Source organism: Meriones unguiculatus, chromosome 10, assembly GCF_030254825.1.
Source record: "Meriones unguiculatus strain TT.TT164.6M chromosome 10, Bangor_MerUng_6.1, whole genome shotgun sequence".
Lineage (NCBI taxonomy): Eukaryota > Metazoa > Chordata > Mammalia > Rodentia > Muridae > Meriones > Meriones unguiculatus.
The window spans coordinates 48,142,517-48,161,258 of NC_083358.1; the positions used below are offsets into that span (position 1 = coordinate 48,142,517).

Consider the following 18,742-nt stretch of genomic DNA (forward strand, 5'->3'; position numbering starts at 1 on the left):
ACCTTATTATTTTACAGTAAACTTCACATTTTTGTTTGATAGCACTTTTTTCACAAGGTTGCACAATTCTGTGTCAGGCTATACCAGAAATTAGCTATAAACTGAGCACCAGTGGTGTGATGTAAACATTAGAACCCAGAAGACTTAAGCTTTAAAGTGACCTTAGAGAAAAGTTAAGCTCTCTCACTCCCAAAATACCTTTTGTAAAGTGACAACAGCTGCTTTATAAAATGTAAATATGCAACTGCAAATTAATGACACTTATAGTAGATAGTATTTATAATTCCATATCTGGTGATGTATAGCATAATTCGTATTTAAACCTATATGATAGTAATAAATATTATTTCACATTATATAGCTAATCAGCAATGAATTAACCATCTCTATAAAACATTCAGCATAATATTTGGAACATGGTGAACACTGAATAACTACTTCTATACACAACCTAAAAACAAGACTTAGCATGTAGTTAGACATGTGGGGCAGAGTCTAAGTTATCAAAGGAATACAAAGTTTTTAAATAAACACGTAAAATAAGGCACTAAAAACAATATCATGCTGAGTGTGGCAGTGTTTACCTATAATACCAGTAATTAGGGGATTGAGAGTGTGAGGCCAGCCTGGGCTACAACCTGAGACTTCTGCATTGGCATAATACATTTGCAAAGTACCTTCATATGTATGTCATTTTAGTTCTAAATAAATGCAAGTACATGGGAAAGGTGTTAGATTTCCATTGTTCAAATGTAGAAACAACAGACTGGGGGCTACACAGAAGTAGATCTATGGCTTGAATTTATACCTCATGACCCCAAGTCCAAAGTGAATGGAGGCAAAGTGCTTATTTTCTAGATGCAACAAATTCAATTTTAATGATTCCTAAAGATTCACAAATTTGGGAAAGATCCATTGTCAGGAAAAATACTAAATGACCCATATAAATAAATAAATAGCAACCCTCCCATAGCCTTGAAAGTGACCGGCAGATGGTTTAAGCTTTGTGACAGATCTGCTTCTGTGTTTAAGTATTTCCAGAGCAGTAAAACAACCAAACATATTACTGCATCAAGTCGTTTTCAAAAATGACCAGAAAGCATCTGCACCACAACCATTACAGTGGTGGTAAACCATGTAGGGTGAGGAAGCGTTGTACTCAGGAGGAAGACTAGGGCAAGTCTCCTACATCACATCATAAGAGCATGTTACTGCGGAGAACATGTGAGTTGAAAAAGAATTTCATTTAGTGCCTTACTTTAGATTCTTTTTTATAACCTACCACTGGCTATTAAAAATAAAACAATGCTTTTAATTGGCAAGTTAGACACTCCATTCTATAATTCATACTTTATAAAATTAGATTTGTAGGTTTTTTTAACTTTTAGATCTTTGACATTAGATATTCTTTAAAAAGTTCAGTACTGTATCTTAAAAATAGATATAATTGCTAGCTGATATTTCTAACGTGGAGTTAAAGCATATCCATAAGTACATACGCTCTAGAGTGTTCTGCCCAGCATGGGCATGATTTTATGTCTACTAAAAAATTCACTATACATTAACCTTTTCCTATGAAACCTATTTTTTTCCTTGGGTCCTTACATCCTTAATTCTATTTGTTTATTTATTCTATTCTCATTTGAGAACATAAAAACTTAAATTACAGTTACTCTACTTAAATAAAACTTTTATCTGAATTCCAAACATGTACTGGAAAATAATTATATGTTTTTAATATAAAAAAATTACATAGTAACATCCAATCCTGGTATCTGATTAGGATAATGAGCCACAGTGAACAGTAACCGTTGGTGGATTTTCTAAAATAGCAGATTAGCAAAAGTGTTTGAGTCCTCCATACTCTCCAGCCTCTCCTACATGCCATGGAACAGGAGGGACTCCCTCCTGGGTGCTCTCCTCTGCTCCTACCCTCTTCCTCCTTCATTCTCAACCACTCTGCTGCTCCCATCCTCTACTCTCACACACATGCTTTCCACAAACACATACCACAACCACTTAAATCATTCCATTTGAAAAAAGTTGATTCTACTCAGATTCAAAGTGACATACTTGTTGGCACAAGTCAAACTGGGTATATACCTATCCCTTTCTGTGCGTCCTTCAGTCAGCATGAATGACTTGTATTGATTCTCTTTTAAAGAAGTACATTATGGGTATTCTCATGGTGGAATATTCTACGTGAACAAAATCAGTACTAAGAAGACTCCTTCAAATTTATTCTTGAAAGTTAGATTAACATCTGCAAGTGAATTTAAAGCTAAAAAAATCTGGATAATATCAGCCAAAATGTGTACCTTATCAAAAATATATTATGAAACAATACTTTTAATTTTTCTTTATAGAAGCTGTTACTTAAGAAGCACATGATTTCATTGGTTTAAAAAAAAAAAAACAAGTATGAAAGTAACCGCAAAGATTTTTTGGAAGTGTTTAAAAAATAAAATTAACCACCCTACCTTTTAACACTGTGTGCTAGTTATAAATTTGTGCTAACACCTGTTTGGCTTTTTCAATGTCTAACTTTACTCATAAATCTTCTGAGGTCTCCTCCTAATACCTACACTGAACTCCAAACACATTCTGACTATAAAAATTTTTAAACTTCAAAATTATTACATATCAAAGATGGGAAACTTTTAAGATGTAATGCTGCTAATAATATGCTGATTTCATCTTTTAGCATTAGCAGTCACAAGAGTTTTATTTACTGCTATTTCAGTCATCTAAAGAGAGGAATTAATCCAAAAAAAAAAATTATTGATGATGTATAATGGTGTAAAGAAGTCGGGCTCACCCCCACAAAGTTGAATATGAGTCAAGCCCTACTCTTCACATCAACAGGAATTCCCTGGGCAGCTCAACACTCACTGTATTGCATTTGTTTTTTATAATGCTTGTACCATGGAGTAGCTTGGTGAACATGCTTGCTGAAGTCATTTTTATCTTAAATTTCTTTTTATAAACTTCTAGGTTGAAATAAACCTAAAACGATATCCAACTCCTTACCCAGAGGATTTAAAGAATATGGTAAAATCTGTTCAAAATCTGGTGGGTAAGCCAAGCCATGGAGTGCGTGTTGAGAACTCAAATCCAACAGCTAACACGGAGCAAACTGTGAAAGAAAAGTTTGAACACAAGTGGCCGGTGGCCCCAAAGGAGATTACAGTGGAGGTATTTGGAGGTTATTGGTAATTGCCAGTGTGGTTTGACTTTTAGGCTTCTGGGTGATGTGGTTGTTATAACTAAATAGATTGCTTTAATAAGCAAATTACACATTTTTTTCTGCAAATAAAAACATACTTTTTTTTTTGAGACATGAGGTTTGCGTCTAGTAAATCAAAGTTGGCTACCCACCCAATGGACAAAATCATTATTCTGTCTTTAATACATGCAATGGCTCATCAACTACCCAGGTTAGCCAGGAATGTGTTATACCAATGAAGATGTTGGCTACCTAAATTTTATCTTATCTTTTGCTGGAAAACTAATTTTTATTAGTTATTTTTATTTTTATTCAGACAATCACAGTAAAATTCCTACTAAGTTTAGCATGAATTTTTTTTTATATTTTTGTGTTTAATTTTCAGCCTCAAAGAGAGAGAGAACGAAAGAAAAGGAGACCCATAAATATTAACCAGGATCAGGAGCTAAAACTCAGGATTGTGGAATCTGACCATGAGAAACTTGCTTCCTACATTTGGGGAAAAAAAGCTAGAAATTCAGTCTTATTGATTTGTTTGGTCTGAAAAGAATTCAACTACATTATTACCTCTACTATCTCATCAACTTTTTAACTAATTAGTTGCATCTTTTACTTTCACTAGAAATACACATAGAGTGAGCATGTCTGATCCTTCTTATTTCTCTGAAATCTAGACTGAAAAAACTTTTACAAATCTGCATTTTAAATAATCAATTTGTGGCATCTGAACACCAACAGTATATGTAGCACTGTGCCAAACACTGTGAGAGGAAAAAATAAATAAAAATGTGTCCCAGGTTCCCAAATGATTCATAGCTAAGCTGGAAAGGCACATGAAGTGAGCTTATGATTTCTTGTTCTAAATTGGGACTGAAACATATATTAAAGATGACATAATTCCCTTAAAATAGGAACCAGTGGAGAACATTCCAAACTGAGAGACCTTGAGCAAAATCAGCCACAGTCACTTGGGAGGCTGAAAAAGGAGGATGGCTGGAAGTTCAAGGCCTTCCTAGGATACAGGTTGAGACCCTCTTATAAATATATATATATATATATATATATATGCACACAGTAGGCAGTCCCACCTGAAAGAGCAGTACGATTTCACACCTAAGGAAGTAAAACCTGGAGTTTTAGAGGGTAAAGTAAATCCTCAGCTTAGTTTTCTTTTCTTTGCCTTATAAATACCACTGTGCTCTCTTTTTCTCATGATACCCACACATATGAGAGCAAAGTCACAGACTTCCATTCAAGATATTAGAATAGGACAAATAGAACAGAAAGCAATACGTAGCAAGTGCACACTAAATACACACATACACTTTGTATTTAAACTTCATGGAGTTACACCTTAACATCCTTTGTAACGTTGTGATTATGAAACCTAAAAGTGAGTAAATTCACTACAAATATAAGAAGAATTATTATTGCTTAATTTTGGAATTGGAAAGGTAAAAGGGAAGAAAAATATCTGTGGTCACAAATTTAATAATAACCCATGGTAGATAAAGTTAGTTAAAGTCTCCCATGAACACGCCAAAAGTAACACATCCAAAATTAAATTTTACATTTCCTCCCAAAAATTGTTCCCACTTCTGTCCTGATCTTAATCTGATTTCACAACATTATCTACAAGCTCTTTGAGGCTGGGAATTGGGGTAATGATTTCTTCTTTCTCTTCACTCCTCATCCCTTCCAAATAATTACCCAAGCCTGCACATTTTCACCTGTCTTTTCTCAGGTCCTTAACTCTGTCAGCATTGCTGCAAAACCCATTGTCTCCTTGCTTTACTTTGTCCCCAGCCTCCCTGTTGCCTTGGCAACACTTTTTCTAAAGAATGCAAAGCTAATCATTTCCTTGGCAATAGCTTAGTGCTGGGAGAAAAGCCTGAGGTTCTTCATTAGCTACAGAAGCTACAATGGAAGCTGACTTCCGATTTTATGTTTACTATGTGACCTGCCCCATCCCTTTCTTAGGTTTCTCCATCTGCTGATGTGATCTCTGTAAAAAGAAATTCCAATGGAGATGTCAATGTTTTCTCTGGAATAAGAACCCTGTATCTCCTTTTCCTTTTAACCAACTGCAGGCAATCATCGCCCTCTTTAATTCAGCCAAATTAAGGGCCACATTTTACTCAGTGTCCTGATTTTAATTAGTGTGGACAGCTAAGTCCACACTATGAAAACTCAGCAAAATAGTGTATATTTCGCATCTATTTTTTATTTTTATACAGGGTTTCAATACTTTGATGTTAGCCCAGGTTGGCCACAAACTCAAGACCTTCCTGCCTCTGCCTCTGCCTCCTGAGGACCATGATTGCAAGGTTGTCATGACTGCAACCCCATGTCTGGTGGTGTGTGTAGACTATGCAGTAGAGAGCATATTTGATGATAGAATGAGCCAGGGGACTAAACACCTGAACCAAGGGAGAAAAATGAAGAATTGAAGAACTGAGGTAAGCAAGACTGAAAATAGTCCATCAGGAAAGCAATACAAGCGACCTGGTGTAATGGGAGGTAGAGGCAAGAGGATTATGAGTTCATGATCATCTTGGGCTACACAGTAAGTTCAAGGCTAGCCTGGACTACATGAGATCCTACCTCAAAAAGGCAAAACAAACAAACAAAAAAAAAAGGTAATTGCATTTTGTAAGCAGCCAAGTAAATGGGAAGGAAAGCCAGCCCCAACTGATCTTTTCCCATACCCTAGAGTCTTTGCACAGGCCATAGGAACCACGAGAGCTGGTGACAAGAAAGCTTCCCCTTCCTGCCTTTTTTCCTTCATAATGCCCTCTGAAGTTTGTGTGCTCAGTCCTCAGCTCTGTATATGGCTAGCATACCCTCACCCCTTCAAATCTCAAAGAGTCAATCCTGGGCAGTCTAACCTGGATTTCTCTACTCTATCACTCTGTTTACTTGCATTGAATGTAGTGAGAACATTTATGGTGGTTTTATATCTTGCCTTCAGGCAGTTTCAGAAGATAAGAGCCGTGACTCACGTTGGGATTTTTCAGCTTTGCACTGCTGCCAAAGCCATCGGTTCTTAGTAAAAAAAACACACTCCAATTTTGGATTCTGACCTTTTGCTGGGGTGACAATATGCTCTTATACTCAACAACAAACCACCTGCCCTTCAGCAGCAGCAGACTCTCAACTGCGCAGTCACATTCGCTACAGTGTGCTGGCTGCTGGGCTATGAAACACAGTGTTAGGAATAGCAAAAGCATTTTCACTTAATGATATTTTCAACTTATGCTTGGTTTTTTGGATGTAACTACAAGCTGAGAGCATCTATATGCCCAGAATCCAGCACAGAGAAAGCATACAATGATTAGTTAAGTCTATTGTTATAACTCTCTCCATCCAATTAGAAGGTCATGGAAGTCCAGGTGAATTTCTGAGTTTTGCTGAATTGATTCATGTTTGTTGGATGCCTTGTCTGGCCACTCTTCACCTGTACATTGAAGAAATTTCTAGTATATTTATGCCCTCTGTATCTGAGTAATTTTTGTAAACATTGTAAATTTTGTACTGCCTGTAGACTGAAATAATACTTAGCATTTCCATAGAAGTAGCTAGGTGCCACTTAGTAAATATATCCTCCTTTGAAATAATTGGAAAGATAAAATGCATAAAATTCATGTGCCATCAGACACTGACCACTTTTCCCAATGCTGGAAGTCATAGCAAATACAAAAACATTAGCATTCAGGTTTTACCAAAATCTAACTTTTTGAGTATTGACACCAAAAATGTGCAACCAAATGTTGAAAGCAATCACTACACTGAGCCAGGGATTCACAACCGTCTGGCTGATCTCAAGCATTGCTTCCCTGGAATACTCTCTACAATCCATATCACTATGAGTTAGCAACGACCTCCATGGGTGCCTCAGAACACAGTTTTGGAAACATGGGGAAGGACTTTTAAGTGTAGCAGGCAAGAACTGCTCTCTTGGTTCTAACTTGTTGCTGATATCAGTAATGGAGCTGTGTCCAGGCCACAACTTCTCCACCTCTAAAAATCTAGGTGCTAAGAGACCCTATGGAGATGGACTAGAGTGACGACAGGTACTTATATACAAAGATAAGCCTAGCACTTGGTACAGAAGGCTAGAATAATGAAAATTTCAGACAATTCCTCAAGAGAATAAAATTCCCATTCCTGCCCCATTCTCTTTAAGGTTCTGCATATCTCGATTTATCTGAGCACCTGCTCACTGTGTCTGCTGTAGTCAAAAGACATAAGGTCCAACAAATTCAAATTTTCCCTCTACAGAGAAGCCATATTGTTTGCCTAATAAAGTAAAAGAGTCAACTGTCCCTGCAGTTTTCTCTTGTTCCCTTTTATCTTAGACTCTCAAAAGCTCAAAAAATAACTTTTATTCTTCTTGACTTTTACCCTAGGATTCTTTTTCTCCATGTTATTTAGAGCCAGTATTTTTTTAAATAAAGGAAGGATACTGGTATTTTTTTTAAGGGGGACATTTTTACCTTTCCTGCCTCCACTTCAGTCTCCTCAGCAGGAGTCATATTTAGATGAATTTCTGATGAGCTACTTGCTATTGCTGATTGCTTGCCAGCAGCTTCCACTGTTTACCACCATGGAGGCAGTCTCAATACTTTGCTTTCCTCAGGGTTAGAGACTCATACCCTACCTACTTGGACCATGCAGGTCCCTGGTCACAGCTTTGAAAAGCTAATGCATATAAGCAAAATATCCTAAGTACTGAATTGTAGAACGTGAAGCAAAAGAAGCAATGTTAACAGTCTGTACTGATATAACTGCTTGATTTGGTTCTTGTATCTCATTTTACTTTTTATTTTGCTGTTTCTTTAAAAAAATACTCTTCTACTTGTATTTGGTGTCATTTAAAAATACTTCCCTTTGAGTTGTTTCTTACAAATAAGTTACCTTTGTGTACATAGACTGTATAGAAATTAGAACTAATTCTGTTGCTACCATCTTCATCTGATAGATGTGTTGGCTACAGGTCTGAGAAATACTTCACCTTGCCCAAGGTACCTGAATAACAAGCGATGTGGCAGAAACAAAATGGAGAGAAAGTACCATGTGATTGACAAGTCAACATGTCTTGTCCCTTGGACAGAAGTGCTTCTCCAACTTGCATCTTCTTATGAATTCCTCCCAAGTCATAAACATGCTTTTATCCTTTACTATACCAACTTAAAATTTTACCATGCATTTCTTGTGCTGAACTTAGAAATTTCATGGAAATGTGTTTTCTTTTTTCAACTCCAGGCTTTTTATCATCTCTTTCTCTTTAGGATCCCTTTCAAATCAGATCCTTTGCTTTAGGTCCCTCATACTGGGAATGTCACTGAGGGCCTAACTCTGGATGGGGAACTATCTGTGTGGGAACCCAAGAGAACCACACTCTAAAGCTGGGTCTTTGTTAAAGTGTTTTTGTGAGCCCTAGGTCCAGTGACAGTGTTTAACTAAATGATGGTTCAATCTTCATCTCTCTTGGAATATTATTCTTTTAAAAATTGAGAAGTGTCAGATGGGTATTTTTTTTCATAAATAAATATTCTCATACACCCCCCCCAAAATAAGTACAAAATATGACATTTCAGCCAAATGTCAAATTAAAGAAATGGATGTGTTTTTCTGCAATAGCAGAAAACTTTTTGAGTGTTTCTGTTCGTTCATTACACCAACCAGGCACTAGACAAATCTTTCCAAATTTCTGATATTTTACTCAAGTAAATCCTTCTCTGATTCAATGAAGTATTTCTATTTCTGTTTGTTCAATGCCCTAAATTAGCAAGATTCTAACAAACAAAAACCCTGAATGTTCTTCTTTGAATTCAAAATATTCTAAAGAAGTTAAAAGACATAGCTGTTGAGTACAGAGAGTGGCTTTCTTAATGCTCTCCTGATAGCTGTTTAACTTGGAATTACCTGAATTCTGAAAATTAAAATTCATGGAATATGAGCACTGGTGAAATGGCTCAATGGTTGAGAATTCTGGTTGCCTTTGCACCCACATAGTGTTAGCCCCAGTCCCAGCACATCTAATGCCCTCTTCTGGCCTCCAAAGGCATTGCATGAAAATAATGTATTTCTATATAGCAGGTAAAACACTAACACATAAAATTAAATAAACCGAGAGAGAGAGTCAGAGGGGAAATTTTTTAAACTTGTGGAACTTTCGTATTGTTCATTCTTCATTAAGTTATATTTCTTGTACTACTGCTGTTCATTACACTCAACATTCAATGTGCAGTGAAGATTAAGTAAGTAGGCCATGAGAACACTAACACCCTGAGGAGGAGGCACAGCAGACCCACAGTGACTGCCAACACAGCCACTTGGGCCACAGCAGGGACTGAAGAGCAGTGTCCAGGAGGGCATGATTCCTGGGCCTCCAATGGGATAATGTGAGGGGAGTAGCAAAGACCCCACCAGTCAACAATGCCCTTCCCACTTGGAGCTCTCAGGAGTTCGGCCTGTAGAACTCTCACATCCAGCACATGTGAGTGTGAGACACAGGGCCTGCAGAGGGTGTGGCTGTGTTGAAATGAGCTCTGTTCCACCTCAATTAGATTGGTAATTTCCAGAAGGCCACATTGTGTCTTTCTTGGGAAACTCCACAGTTCTTTGCACAGTGCCAGGAATGCAAATAGCATCCAAAAATACATCTAATGAATAAATGGGTCCATATAAATCAGAAAAATAATTAGTGTTCAATTAGAGATACACAGGGTTCTTTTAGAAGTGCCCCATGGTGAATTAAAGTCTAGGGCCACATCCTTGAGCCAAATAAGATATTGCCATCTTGGTTAACCATTATTTAAATGTTTACTTTCCTTGTCCTGTATTATTATATCTCTCAGGATTCTTTTGTTCATCCAGCTAATGAAATGAGGATTGGGGAACTTCACCCTTCATTAGCTGAGACCCCTCTGTACCCACCCAAACTTGTTCTGCTAGGGAAGGACAAAAAAGGTAACACCGTGAAGCCGATGTGGGACTGTGCCCAATGCATGTGCATGATAAATCGCCACTTACACATTACAACATGCCATAGTCTGTAAGCGCCCGCACATGTGTGCTTCTGACATTGATCCATATGGAATCTGCTTTTCATACTTCTTTTGTATCTGTCCATGTTTGTAGCATTGTAACATGTTTCCCCTTTAAATTTCAGAATCAACTGATGAGTCTGAAGTTGACAAAACTCACTGTCTGAATAACAGTGTCTCCTCAGGCACCTACTCAGACTACTCGCCTTCCCAGGCTTCCTCGGGATCCTCTAACACCCGGGTGAAAGTGGGGTCCCTACAGACAACAGCTAAGGATGCCGTCCATAACTCTTTGTGGGGTAACAGGTGTGTTGAGAACTCCCGCTTCTATGTTCCCAAATGCTCATTTTCAGCAACTTTGACAGAGTGGAATCTGCTTGATGTTGGAATTGTGTTTAGCACATGAGTGGCACAGAAGGTAGGAGATACAGGTAAGCATGTGGGACTCAGCTGGGTCTTTGTGGGGCATCAAAGCCATCCTCTGGATCCTGGCATCCATGCCAGTGGGAAGAGACTGTGGGAATTCACAGTAGGAACTAAAAACTTGAAGGTAAAAATTTGTGGTTGATCATTGCTAATAATGCATATATATTGTATTACAAGTGTATATAATTCAGCATTATTAGCAAAGTGAATTCAAGTGCTCTCAGGAAGGTAGGCATATGCTGGAGGTGGCCCTGGTTCAACACTAGATGCCATAGTGCAGTAGTAGATGCATAGTGCTATAGACAATCCTTAGATAGACTGTCTATAGGCCAATATAAGACTATCAAGTTGTGAGAAGAAGGAAGAGATCTTACGGGAGGAAGAAAGAGAAGGCCACAGACATATGTGACAAGAAATGAAAGGGAAGATATGGGGAAAAGGAAGGATAATGGAGGAGAGGAATAAATTCAAACAAAGTCTAATGGCACCTAAGTCTGAAGAAGCTTTTTTTTGCTAACTTTAAAAACTAATGAAATACATGAAACTAGAGGCTTGTCCTTACCTGAAGACAGCTTGTATTCATCAGAAGTACCATGCATTTTTAACTTTTCTCATCTGGAGGTTTGGAAGTGTTCTGAGTCAGAAATTCTAGGGATAAGTAGTGGAACTAGCCTCGCCAGCCTGTTCAGGGACATGGTTGAAAGGGCACTTACTTCATTCACCCATTTAGCCAACATGTGTCCTGAGTTCAAAAAGGAAAAGACCTTCCTCTTCATGTCTGCATTCCAGGGAAGGACCTAAGACAGTAAACAATGAACATACTAGGCAGTAGGTTTCCTAGTGTGCTAGAAGGCTGTGGATACACAGAAGATATGAAAGGCAGAGCAGGTTAAAGTGGACTTTTTGGATGGTAGATATGAAATAATGCTACTCTAACCATATGACAGTTGGAGATAAATGAACTACACAAAGGCTGATGGCTTTCTCTGTTACTTATTCTTCCTCTGGAAAAGTCAGCTCTCCCTCTTGGTCATGTTTCTCCTTCCACTTGTGTTCACAGGATTGCACCACCTTTCCCACAGCCTCTGGATGCGAAGCCATTACTCAGCCAGCGGGAGGCTGTTCCCCCAGGGAACCTCCCCCAGCGTCCTGACCGGCTGCCAATGAGCGATGCTTTCTCTGACAACTGGACTGATGGCTCCCACTATGACAACACAGGTTTTGTCTCAGAGGAAGCCACAGGCGAGAATGCCAACAACAATCCTCTCTTAAGCTCAAAGGCCAGAAGCATACCTGCTCATGGGCGCAGGCCATTAATCAGGCAAGAAAGGATCGTCGGTGTTCCCCTGGAACTGGAGCAGTCCACACACAGACACACGCCAGAAACAGAAGTGCCTCCTTCCAATCCCTGGCAGAATTGGACCAGAACACCCAGTCCATTTGAAGACAGGACTGCCTTTCCTTCCAAATTAGAAACAACCCCTACTACCAGTCCCTTGCCTGAAAGAAAAGACCACATGAAGGAGCCTACAGAGGCAGCTGGTCCCTTTTCTCCAGGAGTGCCATGGGAGTACCATGACTCTACCCCCAACAGGAGTCTTGGTAATGTCTTTTCTCAAATCCACTGCCGTCCAGAATCATCTAAAGGTGTTATTGCAATGAGCAAAAGCACAGAGAGGCTCTCCCCACTCATGAAAGACATAAGGTCCAACAAATTCAAAAAGTCTCAGAGTATTGATGAGATTGACATCGGCACCTACAAGGTTTATAACATTCCACTGGAAAACTATGCCTCTGGGAGTGATCACTTAGGAAGCCATGAGAGGCCAGACAAGCTGTTGGGACCAGAGCATGGCATGTCCAGTATGTCCAGGAGCCAGTCGGTACCTATGCTGGATGACGAGATGCTCATGTACGGAAGTAGTAAAGGGCCACCCCAACAAAAAGCATCTATGACTAAGAAGGTCTATCAGTTTGACCAAAGCTTCAATCCACAAGGGGCAGTGGAAGTTAAAGCAGAGAAGAGGATTCCACCCCCTTTTGCACACAATTCTGAGTATGTGCAGCAGCCCAGCAAAAACATCGCCAAGGATCTGGTCAGCCCCAGAGCCTACAGAGGATACCCACCCATGGAGCAGATGTTCTCCTTTTCCCAGCCATCTGTGAATGAGGATGTCATGGTGAATGCTCAGTTTGCCAGCCAGGGGCCCAGGGCAGGCTTCCTAAGGAGGGCTGACTCCCTGGCCAGCTCTACTGAGATGGCCATGTTCAGAAGGGTCAGTGAGCCCCATGAGCTGGCTCCTGGTGACAGGTATGGCCGAGCAGCCTATAGGGGAGGGCTGGAAGGCCAGAGCAGCATTTCAATGACTGATCCCCAGTTCCTCAAAAGGAATGGCAGGTACGAAGATGAGCACCCTTCATATCAAGAAGTGAAAGCGCAGGCGGGCAGTTTCCCCGCTAAAAACCTTACCCAGAGGAGGCCTCTATCCGCCAGGAGCTACAGCACAGAGAGTTATGGGGCCTCCCAAACAAGGCCAGTTTCAGCTAGGCCTACCATGGCAGCCCTCCTGGAAAAAATACCATCTGACTATAACTTGGGTAACTATGGTGACAAGACATCAGATAACAGTGATATAAAGACAAGGCCCACCCCTGTGAAGGGAGAGGAGAGCTGTGGCAAAATGCCGGCAGACTGGAGACAGCAGCTGCTTAGACATATAGAAGCTAGAAGGTTAGACAGGGTATGTCAGCATTTCTCTGTAAGAATTCCCCTCCTGCCTTGGGTTTTACTTTCCTGGTATCTCTGAGCACATGTGGTGATGCATGAGTTATAGGAATGATAGCTCCCAGAATTTTATTTTTATTATGTGGGTGGGATGGTTGCAGTAGGTTATTGTGGGTATTGCCTATGCTTTCTGAGAAGTCATAACCAGCAGGTGAATTACATATCAAAACCTGAATATTGTTGGTAAGAAAGAATTTGACTCGATTGTTTGGGATGGTGCTTCAATGTCTTTCTAGCCATGAAAGCAAGGCTGCCTCTCTCAGGACCCAAAACTGTTCCCTGGTGACCTAAAGAGTGTTATTTTTATTGAGTCTATAAAAAGTGAGTATTTCATCCTTTTCCACATAGACTCACTTATATTAAACTCGGGCTTAATTTGTTTATAAAATTTGCACATAGCTACAGCTAAGGGACAACTGAAGTTCTTACTTCTAATGAGCAATAATCTTCCCAGCAAGTAACAGAAAAATAAAATAAGCAGAGATTAAATGCCCTCCTACACACTATTTTATTCGACTAAAAAATCCTGCCATTTACAATATTGTCTTTTACATAGAAGGAAATTCTACAATTCAAGTCAAGCTACAAACAACAATTTTAGATGATGGCTCAAGAAGACTATAAATGTAACAAATTAGTGTGTACACCATAGCAAAACAAAGAAATAAATACCAAATTAATCCTAATTAAGTTAAAAATTGAATCATAATATTGTGTGGAATGAACAGTGATTGGAGAGTTAAAAACAAACAGAAAAACAGTACAAAGCAGATTCTTAAGTTAAAAATTGAGTCATAATATTATGTGGAATGAACAGTGATTGGAGAGTTAAAAACAAAAACAGAAAAACAGTACAAAACAGATTCTTTTTGCCTAATTAAGCCTCTCTAAGAGAAACCAAAACTTCCCTTTTCTAGAGCTTCTGCACATTGCACATGGAGCCTTATGGCCTTAGTTCAGAAAGCTGTGTGTGCCCCAAACTCACATCAAAACTAAAGATTGTTTGCAAAAATGGGGCCTTTCCCGGTCATGTCTTCAAACTAGGTGTTCTGAGTGATATTACACTACTAGGTTGCTTCATTCTGTCATTTCAGTTTTACTTAATGTTGGCATTTACAAAGCTAGCTCAGTGTGCTATGTATTTTTAAATTTGAATTTTCAGGCTTAGTCTTTTAAAAATAATGATTTGCAGGTTGTATCTACATAACAAGGAAACAGTTTTCCTAAAATTGGCTCTGCCTTGCAAAATATTTCATCAAAATATTTCAAATAGGTACAGTTTATCCATTGAGGAAAACTTTGTTAAAGTCTCATGGCTGGCATCAGGAGACACCTGGTCAGATGGCATATGCCTTACCTCAAGCTACCCTCCATGTAGACAGATGACTTAAAAGTGAAAATACTTAGGCTCAAATAATACAGTACAGTTGGGAACTCTGGCCTCACGTAGAGATGGCCATATATAACAGGGTAATATGAACTAAGAACGGTCCTAAGACAGTGTGAGAAGTTTATGTATGATGACTCGTTATTGGAGACAGATACTGAGTGGAAACAAAGCATGGTGTGAAGCATTTGGTATTATCGATTCACTGGTATCATAGATAGATGTGCCCCACCACTCTGAAGCAAGACATTAAGAAATAAGTGACTCCTGTAGACGTAGACAGTACAGAGCTTGGGAAGGGTCTGAATTAGCAAGTCTGAAGGCCCTGCCTAGCCCAGACAGCTAACGTGAATCTATCTATATTTTTCATTGTTGTGATGACACCTCCTTTTTCCATTGAGCTTTTTGTTTATAATTCACTGGTTCTAGCACTAACATTTCAGAGCAATTTTGATGTATATTCAATAGTTTCGCATTTGATTCAAGAAGTTGAGTTACTTTAGACTACTGCTCCAAACCAGTTTCCTGGAAGCTTTCTTATTGTGTACTCCAAGTGACATTTCCTTACCCACTCAGCTGAGTTACTTAGAATAACTCAAGATGCATTTCCTTTGAAATCTCCCAGATATTGTCCCAGACGAATTCATGATGCCAGTGTACCTATTACCATGTCAAATGATATTGACAGAGCTGACATTCTGTCCATGATCCAATGCACCAGAGATGTGGGGTAATTCTTTCCTCTGAAACTCAGCTAAGCTATCCAACCCTCAGCCAATAGCAACACCAGCAGCTGCAGGATCTTTGTGATTTCACATAAAAGTAAACTGCCTACAGGCCTGCTCCTATTATAGGCTTAACAGTGCAACACTGAGTTGGCAAAAGATCTCAGTGTTGGCCTTGGTGAGAGAGACGGCTTCAAGTGCTACACTAGAAAAGTGATACTGTTTTTCCCTTATTTTACTGGCTAATGCTTCTATGACATAGCCCCACTGTGACCAAGAATTTAAAGTGTGAACCCACGTGTCTGAGATTGTTGGTCCTCTATGGGACATCAAGGAATTAACCCTGAACCAGGAAGAGCCTGAGAGTCTTGTTTCACTTTGGGCGTGTTGACAGGGAACTAGTCCATAGTCCTTAACAAGTTGAATTTGCAGAAAAGTATATCACCAGTCATCTCTCTCCATAGCTCACAAAACTCTGATGATAAGCATCATCGCTTTGAGAACAGTGCCCTCAGAGCAAAAATAGCATCCAGCTACGAGTTCTCAGTGCTAGCGAAGAAAAGGTCTACTGCATTAAATAAGAGAATTACTGACAGATGCAAGTACTGTCAATGATTGTGTTTCCACTGTAGGTTGAAAATTTGATGCCAGGCCATTTTAAAATATCTTGATTTCTTTTTTTTTTTTTTTTTTACTGAAATCCTATAGAGAAAAACTACTACTCATTAGTACCTGGCCAAAAAAAAAAAATATATATATATATATATCCACTATATATATATATATATCCACTATATATATATATATCCACTATATAAATATTAACAGAATGCTGTGCAGATATTTAATGCATACAAAAAAGAATAGCACAAACCATTTTCAAATTATAACTGCCCTTAAGGTTGCCACACATTGGCTTAGGCAGAGTTAGAGGTTAACATCTGTCTTTTCTATGTGCTGACCTCAATATGTGAGACAATGAGATTTATAGCAAATGGAATCTTATTAAAATCTCACTGTTTTGATTTGCAAAACTAATAGACAACTGCAAATGAGCAATACTTGTCTCCAGCCAGGATCACCATGATATATAAGGGACAGACCCTTAGCGTTTATGTGAGAGCAGGTGTAAACAGTGTATCTTTGCTTGTCATTTCTGTAGCTCTGGACGGCACTCATTATGTGCACAACTAACCCTGTTACTGTATGCTTTTGTCTGATGGAGCGCATGTTTATGAAGAGTTACTGTTTGCCCGCTTACAGTTCAATGTTATGAATTTAGATGTGTTCATGTAACGATCCGTTTGTGGAGCCCGTGTTTACACCCTGTCACGTGGTTATCTCCTCTACTCAGAACGCTGCTTACAAACACAACACAGTTAACCTTGGCATGCTGCCCTATGGAGGTATTTCAGCAATGCATGCAGGCAGAAGCATGACTTTAAACTTGCAGACTAAGTCTAAATTTGACCTTCAAGACCTACCTCTTCAGAAAGTAAGTATGGATTGCCCTACATGTGTCAGCATCCCAAAGCCACTTGATGTTTGTTCACTTGATGTATTTAAGCTGTGCATCCGGCCCTGCTTGCTACGGACTCTCCATAGTCCTAGAGCACCAGGGCAAATGATGTAGAGCCTGAATCGTAGCTGCTCAGTGTTTATTGTAGCTAGATTGATTACCAGACTCTTGCTTTTTGGACTGAGCAGGCACATGGCCTTTGGGGTTGCTTTAAGCATCACCTTTCTACTTATTTTCCTATTCTTTCATGTTTTTTTTTTTTTCTTTTGTGTTTGCACATCTCGTGTTTACTGTTTTGGAGACTACCTCTGCCCCCTGTTGGTGAAGCACTCTGAGAACAACACTGAAAACTTTTGGATTTGGGTGGTTCCTTTAGAAAGCATAATATCCTGAATAGAAGTTAAATGTTTACCATGGTAGATGCTTTTTTAAGTCCTTGTGGAAATAGAGCACAGGAGGAAGAGATGTAAGTAGCAACAAGTTCATATATTTTAAACAAAAATGTGTACATATTAGCAATATATGTAATATGTATATTAATGAGAGGAAGAATTCCTATTGCTGAGGAAACATTTGTCTTGTTCAGTCTCACCTGCTTAAACTGATTAATGCTTTCTCTCTGTTACATCTCAGTGGAGAGAAATGAGTCATTTTCATACAATGTTATTATAACAACATGTTAATGTGATCATTTTGTAGAAAAAGCAGTACAAAATAGGGAAACAGAGTGATAGCACCCTCCAAGCCTTTTTTTTTCTGTAGAAAATTAAATGTGAGACAAACTCCCATACCTTGACACCTCACATTCACTGTCAAATGTCTGGTAACATTCCCTAACTCTAGATAGTTTAATTCAGGCTGTGGTAGCATAATATAGAGATTTTTATATCCACAACTTTTCACAGACACATGTGCACACATGCACACACACAGAAAGAGAAGGAAAGAGAGCAATCAAAACCTACCAAAACTGGAAACTTTTAAATATTATTTTATTTGTTCTCAGGGGATGGCCAGTGGTGCATAACAACATTCTCTGCTGGTATTTGCTGAGGTCAGCAAATAATCTCTCATCATGACATGCTCATGGCCCAGCCCACACTCTCTGAACTTGTGTGCAGATAATTTGTTAAAGCCAGCACAAGCTGGCTCTATCACACTATCAGCACAACAATTTTCTTGGTACCTCCTAGATATCCAAAGCCCTCATTCTTTCTATCCAAAGAGGATCTATTTATCTTATCCACACTCCCAGATGGATGAGCTGTTACAACTACAGACCCCTTCCCAAAAGGACATGGGAAATAGTGCAAATCAGACTGTAAAACTAAAGGAAATTTCAAAAAATTCATGAGAAGATTAAAGGAATCTTGGTATGAAGAAAGCTATTGCTGGAGCCCTCTAAAAATATGACAAGACTGTTTTGATTAATTTGAGCCCTAATTATTCTTTAATCTATACAATTATCTGGACTCATGTGTTAACTGAACAGTAGCAGTGCACATGAATGTCTCCCTGGCATCCCAGTTATTCTTAAAATATGAGTTAGGACTCATAGCTGTCATGTTGTGTTAGCCTTGGGGTGCAGTGGCCCTGGAGAATAAATGAGGTACCTCTCACTA

The 18,742-nt window shown here is 39.0% G+C and overlaps 1 protein-coding gene across 10 annotated transcripts in view; it reads left to right on the plus strand.

Annotated features, from left to right (window-relative positions):
- The window catches only part of Lrrc7 (leucine rich repeat containing 7), a 688,618-nt gene that overhangs the window by 592,500 nt on the left and 77,376 nt on the right, over nucleotides 1-18,742 (plus strand). For 6 of the 10 annotated variants that reach the window (XM_060392421.1, XM_060392420.1, XM_060392426.1 and 3 more), the window contains 5 exons: nucleotides 2,995-3,195; nucleotides 10,090-10,201; nucleotides 10,404-10,584; nucleotides 11,765-13,445; nucleotides 16,956-17,096. In XM_060392421.1, coding sequence (XP_060248404.1) covers nucleotides 2,995-3,195; nucleotides 10,090-10,201; nucleotides 10,404-10,584; nucleotides 11,765-13,445; nucleotides 16,956-17,096 — 2,316 coding nt within the window. The remainder of the gene's footprint in view (nucleotides 1-2,994; nucleotides 3,196-10,089; nucleotides 10,202-10,403; nucleotides 10,585-11,764; nucleotides 13,446-16,955; nucleotides 17,097-18,742) is intronic. The other 4 variants (XM_060392425.1, XM_060392428.1, XM_060392422.1 and 1 more) reach the window with 3 other exon arrangements.